This window comes from Pristis pectinata, chromosome 18, assembly GCF_009764475.1.
Source record: "Pristis pectinata isolate sPriPec2 chromosome 18, sPriPec2.1.pri, whole genome shotgun sequence".
NCBI lineage: Eukaryota > Metazoa > Chordata > Chondrichthyes > Rhinopristiformes > Pristidae > Pristis > Pristis pectinata.
Window position 1 is genome coordinate 34,379,468 of NC_067422.1, and position 15,322 is coordinate 34,394,789.

Sequence of the window (15,322 nt, forward strand, 5' to 3'; positions counted from 1 at the left end):
CACTGGCCCATGAGCTACTCAGAGTTTATATTCCAGGACTGGCAGATCCTTGTTAAGAGCGCTGTTCCCAGAGCCTTGTTTAACCAGTGGCTCCAGCGCTGCTCACAGATGCTTTTTACATTTCAGCACCAGCAGTGAATATAAAATGCTTCAGCAGGGTGTCATGTTGTGTCAACCTTGACTGGATTGCTCTCCACATCCTTTCTACTAGTAGAACTACTTCTTCTCTATATTTCCATGGGACTGCTGTTATTTCTGGCCTCACTTCATTTAAGTATCTGCCAGAAACCAGTAGTTGATGTTTAACAAAACGATAATAAAATATGACCATGTGTTTAACAACACTCCAAAATCATTACTATAAATAAGTGGTGCATATTCAATCAAAGTGACCTTTTATCGCTATAATATCTGGTAATGAATCATCAAAACTATAAATACAGGGCTATAACCTGTTCAGAGGTTTGGGGATTATGGATATTAGGGATCATAAATCCTTTACAAACATAGGGCATGGAATTTAAACAAATACATATGACTGTCAAATCATAACATGTTGAGATAAATTTATTTTAGTCCATTGGCAACGAACATAAGCTATCTCCTTTTCAGTTGGCACTTAACTGTGCCCCATTTTACATGGGAAATACACAGAAGCACATGCAGACACACACGCAAATACAGACACACACACGAACGTATACACATGTGCACACACCACAGAGAAGCTGGGACTGTTAATAATTTTACTAAATGTTGGCAGACAATTAATTAATTACTTCAAAGACAACCTTAAACTAAATGTTATCTAAATATTTTCAAAGACATTAAACAACTGTTCAGCTGGGAAGTGATGCTGGGCAATAAATATCCCACTGGTGGTCCGAGGAGCTAGACAAAGAATAAGTTGTGATATGTATAGAAAGCAGGGCTTATTCCTGACAATGTCATCATTTTTCTCATCCAAGCTCGCACTCTCTCCTAATTTACATACTGTAAACCTATTGCATCCTCCTATTCTCAGAATCACACATTCCATCCATTGAATAAGCCCCAATTCCCTAGTTTTTCACATACAGATCTAAATATTTCTCCTTTTTGAAATGAACGTTCCACTCATTTTTTAAAATTAAAATTTATCTTTCTGTTTGGTTTGGGAATAGATCATAATTTACTGAATATCCATTGGTTCTGCATCATTTATAAAGGGACAGTTTGGTAGCTGTCATTTTACAATCTATCTAAGTGTGTTTTCTTTATTTCAAAATAAACTTTATTCATATAAAAATATATACAAGAAGTACTAAAAATACAAACAAAACCCCACAAAAAACACAGCGCAAGGCTAACTTTACACTTGTAGTGTTGTACAGTCTATACATTCAGTGCTCTACATTGGTAGTGTTAGTGTACGGAGCACTACAGCCAATCATGTAGCCTCTGGGAACAGTACAAATTTCAAGTGTTTGAGAGGCTTCTGCACTGGGATTACTCCCTCAACGTCCAGAGGCAGTAGGACCTCAGACTGTAGTCCTTCCCCATTAAGCCTTCATGTTGGCTGCACCAAGTTCCAGTGTGTCCCTTAGCAGGTACTCCTGCAGCCTGGAATGTGCCAGTCAACAGGATTCCCTTATGGACATCTCATTGTACTGGAAGACCAACAAGTTTCGGGCAGACCAAAGGGTGTCTTTCACCGAGTTGATGATCTTCCAGCAGCACTTGATGTCTGTCTCGGTGTGTGTCCCTGGGAACAGCCTGTAAATCAGAGAATCCTCTGTTGCACAGCTGCTTGTGATGAAACATTACAAGGACCCTTGCATACTTTTCTAGACCTTCCTTGCAATTGCACAGTCTGCAAAGAGGTGGGCAGCCATCCCATCCTCACCAGAGTCGTCTTGAAGGCAGTGTGCATTGGCAGTGAGATCCCAATCGTACAGGAAGGATCTGATAGGGACGGCCCCTCTCGCCACCACTTGTTGTTGAGTTCTAGTGACGAGGTATTCTGCCAGATGATTTGGACAGTATGCTCAGGGAACCATTCCACAGAATCCATTGCAAGACATTCCACACTGATCACCACCTGATGAACTTGTGGTCAAAGGTGTTTCTCTGGAAAACTTTTCCACAAAGGATAGGTGCAAACTTCAAGTGTTTGACAGGCTTCTGCACAGGGATTATCCCTTCAGCGTCCAGAGGCAATAGGACCTTAGAATGTAGTCCTTCCCCTTAAAGCATTCACGCTGGCTGCACCTAGCTTCAGTGCGTCCCTCTGCAACCTAGAATGTGCCAGTCAACAGGATTCCCTTATGGACATCTGGTTGAACTGGAAGACCACCAAGTCCAACTGAGTGGAATGATGCACGGCAAAGAGGTCAGGCCTATCCTTGGCAACACTGGGGACAGTTAGAACCTCAGCACATGATGACACTTGGTGCCTGTGTACTTTGATTCCAAACACACCCTGATGCAGCCACACATAAAGGTGTCATCAGGACAAGGACGAGGACTTTTGTCCCCGTTGTCAGGGACTTGTGCTTTGTGCCCCTTTGGACACATTCCATCTTGGAACCCCAGGTGAACTGGACGATGGCTCAGGTGACTGCCAAGGCAGAGGAGAGGGGAATGGGTCACACCTGCAGCAAGTTACAGCAGCACCAAGAGCACCTCATACCTGAAGTCCATGGTCTTTCCAGTTAACGAGAGGGAGCGCCGCTCCCACAGTTCCAGTTTTTTGTTTAATCTTGTCTATCTGCTCCAGCCAAATTTTCATTACGTGCTTCAGCTCTTCCGAACCAGATCCCCAGAACCTTCAAGCAGTCAGACCTGACAGTGAAGGGGACAGTGGACTGGTCAGGCCAGTTGCCGAAGAGCACGGCCTCATTCTTCCTGCAGCTGCAACGAGCCCCTGTTGCTGACTCAAGCTGGCTGCAGTTGCTAATCAATCTGTGGACCCGATCGTGGATCTGAGCAGAAGTCAGTGACATTGTCTATGTACAGGGAGGCTTTGATTTGAGTGCCCCCACTGCCTGGCAACATCATCCCTCTTATGCCCAGTCCTTCCTGATGGATTCAGCAAAAGGCTTTATGCAGCACACAAACAAGCCAGGGAAGAGAGGACAACCCTGCCTTACTCGAGGCTTCCCCGCCCATTGATCTGAACTGCACTACTGATATCTATATAGAGCAGTTGGATACAATTTTTGATTTCCTCCTCAAAGCCCATTTTGGAGACCACATGTATACATGTACGATATCCTGTCGAAGGCCTTCTCCTTGTCCAAACTGACCGGGCAGGTATCCAACCCTCTGTCCTAGACATAGGCGATGGTATCCTTGAGCACTGCAAGGCTGTCAAAATCCTTCCTGCCAGGTACAGTCCGGGTTTGGTCCAGGTGAATCACTCTTCCTAGGGCAGACTTAACCTGATTTGCAACAACTGTGGATGGGATCTTGTAATCCACATTCAACAGAGATATGGGTCTCCAATTCCTGATGTCCCCCTTCTCCGCTCTCTGTTTGTTGATGAGGGTGATGATGCCCTTCCTCATGGATGCTGCCAGCCAGAAGTACAACGTTGTACACTTCCAGCAGGTCCCGGCCCATCCAATCCCACAGAGCCGAGTACAACTCAGCTGGGAAACTGTCGCTTCTGGGAGTTTGATTCGAATCAAGGGAACTGATGGACCCTGTCAGCTCCTCTAGGTCCCATTTGCTGTCATCTAAGACCTCCAAGGACAGGAAGTTCTGGGAGGCTGTGCTGCCTGTGGCCTTTCTGACATACAGACTGACATAGAAGGATTTGCAGATCCCTAATATGTCTGTGTGTGAGGATGTTACTGCACTGTCTTCTTCCTTAAGGCTATGGATCACAGAGCTGCCCCTATGAGCCTTTTGGAAGAAGTATCATGAGCACGTCTCATCCTGCTTCATGGAGAGGACTCTAGACTGGGAGATTATCTTGGAGGATTCTGAGGCGGAAGGTGAGGCTTGTTGGCTCGTCATCTTTCAGAGTTCCTCCCTCACATCTACTGCCCTTGACTGCAGAAGGAGAAGTTGCTAAAGGAGTTGGCAAAATTTCCTCTGATTCTATCTAGCTTTCTGAGCATATAAGTGTGTGTCAAACTGGGAGGGACACAGTGATGGGTGTTCCAACTAGTGGCTTCAAATATCAGGCTGATAATCATATGGTGCTGTAAGGATTACATTCTAGAGATTAATGATACTACTGTTACTGGACGAATGATCTCAGCCTGCCCTGTTATTGTAATGCTCAATTCTAAACAATGAACAGAAAAACATCAGACATGCATTTATCCGTTCACATCAACAATTCCTACATCAGAATGTCTTAATACAAATAGTACAATGATATGAATTCATGGAAGAAATTAGCTTGGAAACGGAAGAAGTGATATGTGAAGACGTTGGAAAATGGCAGGGGTTGGGTAGTTAGCCGGGTGGGGGCAAGAGATGGTCAGAAATAAAGGAAGTCAATGTAAAGTCAGTATTTTGGAACACAATAGTTATACATAAGTAGAGATGTTGTCTGTCAGGTTACACCATGATGTGAGAACATAACATTCACACCGGAACAAAAGTGACTAACACCATTACTTCCAGACGGACCTGAAACAATCTGCAGCTGTTATCTGCTCAATGGTATTTCAATAACATACCACAATACAGTAGTTTCAGTCTTTACTTACACTTCCATCCCACGAACTGTAGGATACTGTCACAACGTGCATTATACAAGACACTACAGGACAAGGAAGGATTGTGTATGGGGGGGGTGTGGTGAAGGTATGATGGGCTTGTGGGGTGGGGTGGAGTGAGGAGTGGTTAATGTGACATTGGCAAAAGGAGAATGTTGTTTGTTATTATGCACTGATATGATCGTAGAGTTTCTGAATTTCACTGTGAATTGTATACCATCTGGATCTGGTGTTGACAACCGAGGGAGTATTGTGGGAGGTTTGGTCAAATCTGTGGCCCTTAAACCATAAATAGGCAGAAGAGAAAATTCTACTGAGACGATGAGCCAGAAGGAGATGATTAGGTTATTGGGAGTGCTGGTAAGGCCACTCTTGAGGAATTCAAAAGCAGTGTGGTGTTATTGGATGCTGGAGAAAAAAGTAGAGTCTGAAGATATGTTGAAAAGGGGTCATTCCTTTCAGAGGTTGCAAAGGGAAATTATAAGTTTGGAGTTTGACCAGGGATTATGTTCCTCCATGTTAAGAAAGTGTGTATGCTGGGCTGTTCTATGAATGGAATATGTGCTGTATACAGTAAAAATGATGATCTGTTACCCATTATTTGGAAATCCCAATGGTTCTATGGATCTCCGTTTTCTGAGCTCCCTTTAAACTCGCCAGGGCCCTATTTCCCATGCTCCTTTGAAACTCAATAGAGCCCTGTTTCCTGAACTCTTTTTAAACTTACTAGGTTATGTTTCCTGTGCTACCTGTAAACTTACTGGAGCCATGTTTCCCATGCTTCCTTTAAACTCACCAGATTCAGTTTCCCCTTGCTTCCTTTAAACGCACTGGGGCCCTGTTTCTCATGTTTCCTTTAACCTTACTGCTTCCTCTGGAGAATTTATTGTTCTACATCTCAAAAAAAGTGAATCAAAATTGTATTGGAAAATTAATAGAATTAACATCCAGCAGTCCAGAAAATCTGCTAGTCCAGCACCACCAGTCCCGAGCATGTTGGATAACAGAGATTTACTATTATTGCAAGATATTTGTTTTAGGGATAAGATAAGATAAAATAAGATAATTATTTATTAGTCACATGAACATTGAAACACACAGTGAAATGCGTCTTTTTGCGTTACTGAGAATGTGCTGGGGGCAGCCCGCAAGTGTCACCACACTCCCAGCTCCAACATAGCATGCCCACAACTTCCTAACCCGTACGTCTTTGGAATGTGGGAGGAAACCGGAGCACCCGGAGGAAACCCACGCAGACACATGGGGAGAACGTACAAACTCCTTACAGACAGTGGTGGGAATTGAACTCGGGTCACTGGTGCTGTAATAGCATTATGCTAACCACTACAGCACCGTGCTGTTAGGGGACACTTTAGAGATCGAAAGTCCTGCAAGATGGCAAGGTCAAGGGCTGACTGTGGATGGGTAACGTATTGTGCAGAGGCTGGAGAAACCATAGGAGAAGGGGCCAGAGGAATCTGGGGGAAGCAATGAAATCATCAATCACTTGTGATATAGAGGACAAATCATGACTGATAGGAAAAGGGGGTTCCTGTAGGACTTGGTAGAAGGTACAGTAAAAGTGTAAAGAGAGACAAGGATGACTGCTGAAGAGGAAGGGAAGGCCACAGAGCAGTCAAGAGAGAGGGAAAGATGAAGTGATCAGGATCATGTTAACCCAGTGGCCATTCTGATGGACTTAAATGCTAGCACTTTAACAACACATCTAACATAATAAAATTATTTAGATTGATTTAGAAATGAAAGGTTAGACAGTGAATTTTTTTAATGAATCTTAAGAGGGACTTCACTGGCAAGGGCAGCATTTATAGTCCAATCCCCTACTGTCTCTGGGCTGATTGCTGACAGCAGTTAAGAGCCAATCTTATTGAAGGATGTGGAGTCTCTTTTAGGCCAGACTGGATAGGAATGGGAGATTGCTTCTTCTGAAGGGCATTGATGAACCAGGTGTTTCTTTATAACAAGCTGGAAGTTTTGCAGTCACTATTTTTGATACTAGTTTTTATTTAATTCCAAATTTATTGAATTAGGTTACATTAATTTCCATAGCTGCCATAGTGGGAGATGAACTTGTGTCTTTGGATCAATAGTCCAGTCCTCTGGATACTAATCAAGTGGCTTAATCCTTGTGTCTAATCACACACTCAGTAATAAGGTTGAGGCAGTCACTGAAAGCACAATAGAAAAGGATTTCAAGGAGGTTTTCTGAGGGCTTCAAGGAGGAATTGCTGACTGTAGGAGTGTGATGATTGACCCCTTCCTCTGCCCCAAGGATTGCCTGAGAAGGAGGAGAAGTCAAAAAGCTGCACCAACAATGATCTCGGGGTGGGGGGGGGGGTGGTGGGGTGGGATCAGTTGCCACACAGATGTAATTGGACAAAATAGTGGGACGCTAGATGGTGTTTATCCGTGTCTTTCGGTGAACTATCAACATTTTGGATTTTCTTCTAAATAGTCACCATTATTTCAGGATCCTGGACAGAGTCTTGGCAGCTTGTTAGGTTGTAGGCTCAACGGAGCCAAGACAGATACAATCCTTGGTGCTGTTCCAACATTCCAGTGATTTCCAACATGATTCTTGAATCACAATCAGGAGCAGGAACCCAGCTGATCTTCTTGTAAATACAACTCAGTCACACGCTACGGTAACGACTGGGTGGGCAGTTTTGAGATTTTATTTTGAAGCATACGAGCACAACTGTTCAAAGTGTTGCTTACTCCTGTTAATTTTTTTTTGTTTATGTATCTTGTATCTTCCATCTGTCCACTTACTCTACTTACTTTTCTTTCAGTATATAAGCTGTCACTGTTATATCTACAGTTATTATCTAAATATCTATCTATCCTGAACTATTTATCCATCTATCCATCCCAGTATTTGCCTGCCTACATCCACTTCTGTTCATTCCATATGTTAATTTATTCCATTGTATGATAAGATGGACTCTTGACCTCACAATCTACCTCATCACGGCCTTGGACATTTTTGTCTGCCTCCACTGTACTTTCTCTGTAACTGTATTCTGCATTCTGTTTTTGCTTTTCCCTTGTACTACCTTGATGTACTGATGTGATGAAATGACCTGCGTGGATGGCATGCAAAACAAAGTAGTTCACTGCACCTTGGTACATGTGACAATAATAAACCAATTTACAATTTAATTAAGCAGTCCTCTACCTGGAATTGGAATATTATTGTCACAAGAACCGAGGTACAGTGAAAAACTTGTCTTGTGTACCATTCATACAGATCAATTCATTACACAGTGCATTGAAGTAGTACAAGGGAAAACAATAACAGAATGCAGAATAAAGTGTAATAGTTACAAAGAAAATGCAGTGCAGGTCGACGATAAGGTGCAAGGTCATAACGAGGTAGATTTTGAGGTTAAGACTCCATCTTATTGTACTAGGGAACCATTCACTAGTCTTATAACAGCGGGATAGAAGCTGCCCTTAGTATGAGAAGATGGACTCTTGACCTCACAATCTACCTCTTTATGATCTTGCCCCTTATTGTCTACCTGCACTGCACTTTCTCTGTAGCTGTGACACTTTACTCTGCATTCTGTATTGTTTTACCTTGTACTACCTCAATGTACTGTGTAATGAATTGACCTGTATGAACGGTATGCAAGACAAGTTTTTCACTGTACCTCGGTACAAGTGACAATAATAAACCAATTCCAATTCGAATTCCTTGAGCCTGGTGGTGTTCATCCCATGGCTTTCACAATAACAATATAAAATAAAGAGGCCATAAAGAATGAACTGGAGAAATGAAACCTACTGCACTCTTCGGATCGATCTTTGGTCTCTCCATGGCAATGGTAATGCAGTTCAGGAAGATAATGACAAGAACAATGTGGTCGAACATCTTGTGTGAAATAATTCTGCTGCAAACATGTCGAATCCTATAAAAGAAAGATACTCATTTACTGTCAACACAAAACAAATACAGTCATTTGCAACTGTCACTCTAAAACAGTGACCAAATTGAGCAGACAACACCATTGTCAAAATTAAAAATTATGAAGGGTTGTGATACCACAAGTAATTCCAACGGCACAAAGATCAGTAAGTAGTGGAGACATGAGAAATACTGAACGTTCTTTGCAGACTGCTGACAAACCCCAGAAAATCCATAGTATTAATTTCTCAGAGGCAAATCTTGCTCTTGTGCAACAGTGTTAAGTGGATGAAATTGAGTTGTTGTTTGTGTTACCTTTCCTAACTAAAGCTAACAAAACGTAAACTGCAAGAGGTATTGGTCCACCAACTCGCAGTTGTTCATTTATCACATCACTGAACATCTAGGACTTTAAGTGAAGAATGCATTTTAATAATAGTCTAAGCAACTGGATCAGACCTGTGAATCTCCTTACCACCAGGGGGCTAACAGGGATGGCTATAGTCAGCACACTCAGCTGCTCCCAGCTACGCAGGTCCTGAATTAACATATTCATGGCGGTATGGAACATACTGAGTGACGGACACTGCTGCATCCAGCAGTGGAGCCTAGGGTTCTTTTCCATTCCACTGGGGAATCTGCCTTTCCCATTCTACACATTTTAACAAGCTCAAAATACCTAAAAAAATTTTTTTATACGTTTATGTACAGGTCAAACTATAATTGTCATTCCAACAAATTAGAACACAGAACACAGAAGACTACAGCACACGAACAGGCCCTTTGGCCTACAATGTCTGTGCTGAACACAATGCCAAATTAAACTAAATCTCTTCTGGATCAGCTAAAGAAAATTACGGATCCAACCAGTTTGACTGGGGATGGTAGGAGATGAGCGCAGGGGAATAACACAAGAAATGAAGAGCGATTCAGCCCAGACATTAGAGCTGGCTCTTTGAATGGGCTACCAATTTGTTCCACTCCCTGGTTTTTCCCCATAGCCCTCCAATACTTTTCCTTTTCTAGATGTAATTCCTTTCACTAACATTTCAGATGGTGAACTAAAGATTGTCCGAAAAGTAATCCTAAACTTCCTTCTTGATCTTTCACCAGTTATTTTAAACCTGCATCCAATTTACCTGCCAGGAATCTGATTCAAGTCAAAGAAAGAACTGAAACCTGTAGGGACAGCCCTTTCAGCAGCCGTAGCTTCTCAGCTTTCCTCACCAGTATCTGCTGCACAAACGTCTCTCATGTGCAAACACCTAATTTAAAAGCCTTCAGTTAAACTTTACCCTTTTCACTTGTCCTCTATTTACACAATGGGCTGGAGATCAGAGATGGTTGGCTGCACAAAAGAAGTCTGATAACAGGAGATAGCTCTCCCATTCTGCACATTGGATGGGCAACTCCATTGATTTCAATGGGAATTGTCAGCACTGTAGATTAGATGAGAAAACAGGCAAGTTTAGTTATGTTTTTTATTTATTATGCTTTAATTTGATGTTTTAAATTATTTCTTGGTGTTATAATGTGTTTTAAATTCATTTTGAATGATTTTTTAAATTATTTAAAGCAACCCTAAGAGACATTTAACAGTTGTTACAAAGCCATGATGGCTTTGATAGGAAGTGGGGCTCCACTCTCAGCTGTCAAAGGCTGTCAGGGCATTCCAGGATGCACTTTCTGAGACCTACTCGACACTGAGGCCTACTTGACACTGAGGCCTACTTGACTCTGAAGTCTCGTTACACTTTACTGAATTCATTTGATTCTCCCCATCTCATCTAGAAGTAATTGTAGATCATGAATGGTGACTCCAGCCAGCAGGCTAAGTCCAATTTGATTCGGCCATGTAAACTCTGCTGCTGTTTTTAGCAATACCGTTGCCTTACCTCAGAATTCTTCTGAAAAATACTATACTTCCTTTAAATCACCTTCCTTTTCCTCATAGTGATTGATTCTGAGTTCATCTGTGCATGTCCTGTCATTTACTTTGCCTCCGGTTTGACTGTATTGGCTGCCTCATATGTTGAAAGGAATACTCAACCTCTCGACTTTGTTAAGTACAAGGCCTCCTTACCACACTCATTGAATCGTGTTTGTCAGTTTGTACACTGAGCTATTACTGGCAATCAATCTACTTTTCACTGATATCAATCTTTATTTTGTCAATTGCAAGTGTTAAATAGCTTGTTAAATAATCAAGCAGCCTGAAAAACGAACACAATTATGACTGCCTAGGTTTCTTACTGAAAATTTATGTATTATTTTAAATTAGGAGCAAAAAAAAATACATTCACCAAAGATGTTGATTCATGTCCAAGTAAGAGCAATAAAAGTAAAAAATGTTTTATTAAGAGAGCAGTTAGAATACGGAATGTGTTACCACATGGAGTGGTTGAGTCTAACAGTGCAGATGCACTTAAAACGAAGCCAGATAAATATGGGGCTAGCAAAGAATGAACAGATAGGTAGATGAAGAAAGTTTAGAGGAGACTTATAGAGAGTAATCACTGACATGGATAATTTACACTGACTGGCCCGTTTCTGTACTGTAAATTCTATGCATGCTAAGTCAATAACTTAACAAAATACAGTCCTCTGGCATTTCTTTTCCAATCAGATCCATAATGAACAGTTTAATTCTAATAGAATTCTAGAAATTCTGTTGTTAATTTGTCTATCGCACACTTTAGGGTTTTATTAATAAATCCTGTGCATCCCTTAAACTACCTACTTTTCTGGAAATGGTAACTTCCCATAGACCTAGCATCTCTGGAAAGACCAACGTAGATACATTGTGAATGGATTAACCTTATTTCGTTGCTCATTAGAATGAATATACCACAGGCTTTGGTTGGAAAGTTAGTTCATGATGTACAGTGGAATAGTCTTCTGTTGGTGCATTTAGCTCAGAACAAAGCAAATAACAGCCTCAACATTCTGTCATATATAAAACTAAAGTCACCACTTTCTAACGTAGGTAAGTTATGAAGAACCAGCATTGACATTGATCCTGTTTTTTGTTCCAATCACAAGTTAATGTGGGCTGATGAGATATTAGAGGAACTACCCTGCTCCAATTCTCTGATGCACGTCTGCCCCATCCTTCCTTAGACACTTCTTTGGCAATTAAATTATCAAAATAAAAATAAATTATCCTTCCCTTACAGGCATTTATTTGAGCTCTTGAAGAGTTGCCCTTTCCTTTCAATTCTGGTGGGTATTTCTCGCAGGCTATCAATTGCTCCGAGACCTGCATTGGCTCCAGGTTTCCAATTACAATGTGGACGCCCTTTCTCTGTAGACTCCTTCAGCATTATCTGCCCAACTTCAATTTACGTATCTCTCCCAGCTCTGATTTTCACCACCCCCTTTGTGACTATATATTTAGGTTCCATGCCATAGAATTTCCTTTGTAAGATAAGATTTCTTTATTAGTCACATGTACATCGAAACACACAGTGAAATGCATCTTTTGCGTAGCATGTTCTGGGGGCAGCCCGCAAGTGTCGCCACACTTCCGGCACCAACATACCGTGCCCACAACTTCCTAACCCGTACGTCTTTGGAATGTGGGAGGAAACCGGAGCATCCAGAGGAAACCCACGCAGACACACGGGGAGAATGTACAAACTCCTTACAGACAGTGGCAGGAATTGAACCTGGGTCGCTGGCGCTCTAATAGAATTACGCTAACCACTGCACTATCGTGCCTGTACACTTATCCTCTGTGTCACTCTAGCTCACTCTTCAATCTTAAGGGGCTCTTTAAAAGCTACAATTTTGACCACAATTTTCACTCTATTATGTTCAGGTGCCAAATTTAACTTGCTTAGGCTTCTGTGATGCCCCTTGAGTTTGCTGTGTTAGAGGCACTATATAAATGCAAGTTGTCTTACTAGGAAAGTTCTCAGTCCTGCTTTTTTTATAAATCTTTTGCATTGTTTTTGTAAAAATAAATATTTCCAGTGCCCTTCTGGCAATTAACTCCTTTGGGTAGTGTACTTATTAGCGTAATGCTATTACAGCGCCAGCAACCCGGGTTCAATTCCTGCCGCTGTCTGTAAGGAGTTTGTACATTCTCCCCGTGTGTCTGCGTGGCTTTCCTCCGGGTGTTCCGGTTTCCTCCCACATTCCAAAGACTTATGGGTTAGGAAGTTGTGGGCATGCTATGTTGGCACCGGAAGTGTGGCGACACTTGTGGGCTGCCCCCAGAACACTCTACGCCAAAGATGCATTTCACTGTGTTTTGATGTACATGTGACTAATAAAGATACCTTATATTTAATTAACAGCAAGAGCTCATAGTTTTGAATTCTTACTTGGACTGTGGTGGGAAGAGGTAGAGCGACCAGCCCTCTCGTTCCTTGAAACAGGGTGGCAGCTTGCTTTGAATCCATGCCAGCAACCGTGCTCCTTTGCTCTGCAGAAACAAGGTAGCACATGTCAGTTCTGGTGTCCACATTCTGCGTTGGTTTCTTTCCAGTCACTGGAAACAGGAAGATTCCACTTAAAGATCAGTATTGGAAGCGGTTCCTTTAGCAGCAACAGAGGCACCTTTAACTATAATAAAATACCCTTTCATTTGACCAAACAAAAAGTGCAAGTATTGTGAAGGACATTGGTGACACAGTGCTGCTGTCTCATAGCTCGGTTTGGTCCTGACCTCAGGGACTCTCTGTGGAGTTTTTATATTCTCTCTGTCACATCACCAGTTTCCCCCAGGTGCTCAGGTTTCCTCCAACATCACAAGGATATGATGGAAGGTTCATTGGTTACTGTAAATTACCCTTTAGTGTCGGTAAGTGGCAAAAGAATCAAATAGGAATTGATGGGAAGGTGTGAGAGACAATAAGTTGCAAGGGTTCAGGGAACAGAAAGAGGAGGACTGGGATCACTGGAACAGCTCCGCTGGGAGCCGGCATAGACTCAATAGGCTGAGTCACCTCCTGTGTTCTTATAGAGTGACAGAGTAACACAGTACATAGACTGGCCCCTTAGCCCAACTCATCCACGCCGACCAAGATGCCCATCTAAGCTAGTCCTATTTGCCTGCAATTAGCCAATATCCCTCTAAACCTTTCCTTATCCATGTGCTTCCCTGTCCAAATGTCTTTTAAATGATGTTATTAAATAACTATTGTACAGATAATACAGATAAGACATAATACAGATTCCAAATTCCTGAATGAGCAACATCACTAAAGTCAGAGCAAAATGATTCCAGGTTTGATCAAACTGATTCTGCTTTGGCAGCATTTCCTGCAACCACAGTCCTGGAATGACAGAGAAGTACAGACATTGTTATTAATGCAACAAACTTACCTTACACTTAATATATTTGGGTTAGAAACTATCTGATCTACTTGATTATTCAGGCAATCTACATCTGCTGCATTTCAGGTGAGTTTACTTTTTATATATTGGCCCATATACTGTGATCCATCCTTGGTGGCATCACACTGAGGGAGCAGAATATCTGGGCCCACAAAGAAACTGACAGATGGCAAACCATTGCCCCTGTGTATAGCAGACTGTCAAAAGGTATGCATACTTCTTAAGAGTCTGATATTCAGAATCATTCAAAAACTATTAAATGGTATTATAATACTATTTAGTGTTATAATATTAAAAATATTAAAACTAAATCAAAAACAATTAAAAAAGCTCCTTTTTGGTCCCTTACAAGCTTATGTTGGGGATGGAGGGAGAATTTCTGCAATTTCAAGCTTGCATGCTGGATTCCAAAGTGATTCTAACATTTGTAACAGAGTTGAAGAGGAATTGATGAACTGCTGTCAGGAAATTCAGAACCACATTTGCATATTCATCTGCAGAAATCTCAAATGTAGTGACTCCTAGCTGGGGAAGTGCTGTCAGTAGTACACAGCAAAATGTAGGTTGTTTTATTTATTTAGGGCCATGGGACAAGTTCATGTCAATGTGAACCATCGTGAGAGTGGTTGGGGGAGAGCTACACAACGAGAGATGAAAAACACAATGATGCTGGAGGAACTCAGCAGGCTCCTCCAGCATCATCGTGTTTTTCGTCTAGATTCCAGCATCTGCAGTCCTTTGTTTCTCGAGAGGGTGAGAGAGATGGAGACAGCAAAAAGGAGGGAAAAAATATCAGAATGAGACACAGGAAAAAATAAAGAAATCCTAATGGATAGAGGGAGCTTCCTAGGTTCTCAGTATCTGGTTTGTCTTCTGAAGAAAGCAGGGTTGATGATGACATCTACAGAGAGGTAAGTGTGATTGGACTTCCATTCCCTCCGTTTATACCAAGTTCAACTCATCCCTGAGAAAAATCTTCAAATAGAACCATAGAACCATAGAACACTACAGCACAGAAAACAGGCCATTCAGCCCTCCTAGTCTGTGCTGAAACTTTATTCCGCTAGTCCCGTTGACCTGCACCCAGTCCATAACCCTCCAGACCTCTCCCATCCATGTATCTATCCAATTTATTCTTAAAACTTAAGAGTGAGCCAGCATTTACCACGTCAGATGGCAGCTCGTTCCACCACTCTCTGAGTGAAGAGGTTCCACCTAATGTTACCCCTAATCCTTTCCCCTTTCACCCTAAAGCCATGTGCTCTAGTATTTATCTCTCCTAATCTAGGTGGAAAGAGCCTATTCGTATTTACTCTGTCTATACCCCTCATAA

General features: G+C 41.9%; 1 protein-coding gene across 1 annotated transcript in view; it reads right to left on the reverse strand.

Moving 5' to 3' along the window:
- The window catches only part of LOC127580134 (voltage-dependent T-type calcium channel subunit alpha-1G-like), a 278,942-nt gene that overhangs the window by 107,325 nt on the left and 156,295 nt on the right, over window positions 1–15,322 (reverse strand). The window contains 2 exon segments of the mRNA XM_052033345.1: window positions 8,527–8,650; window positions 12,975–13,075. Of these exon segments, the coding sequence (XP_051889305.1) occupies window positions 8,527–8,650; window positions 12,975–13,075 (225 nt within the window).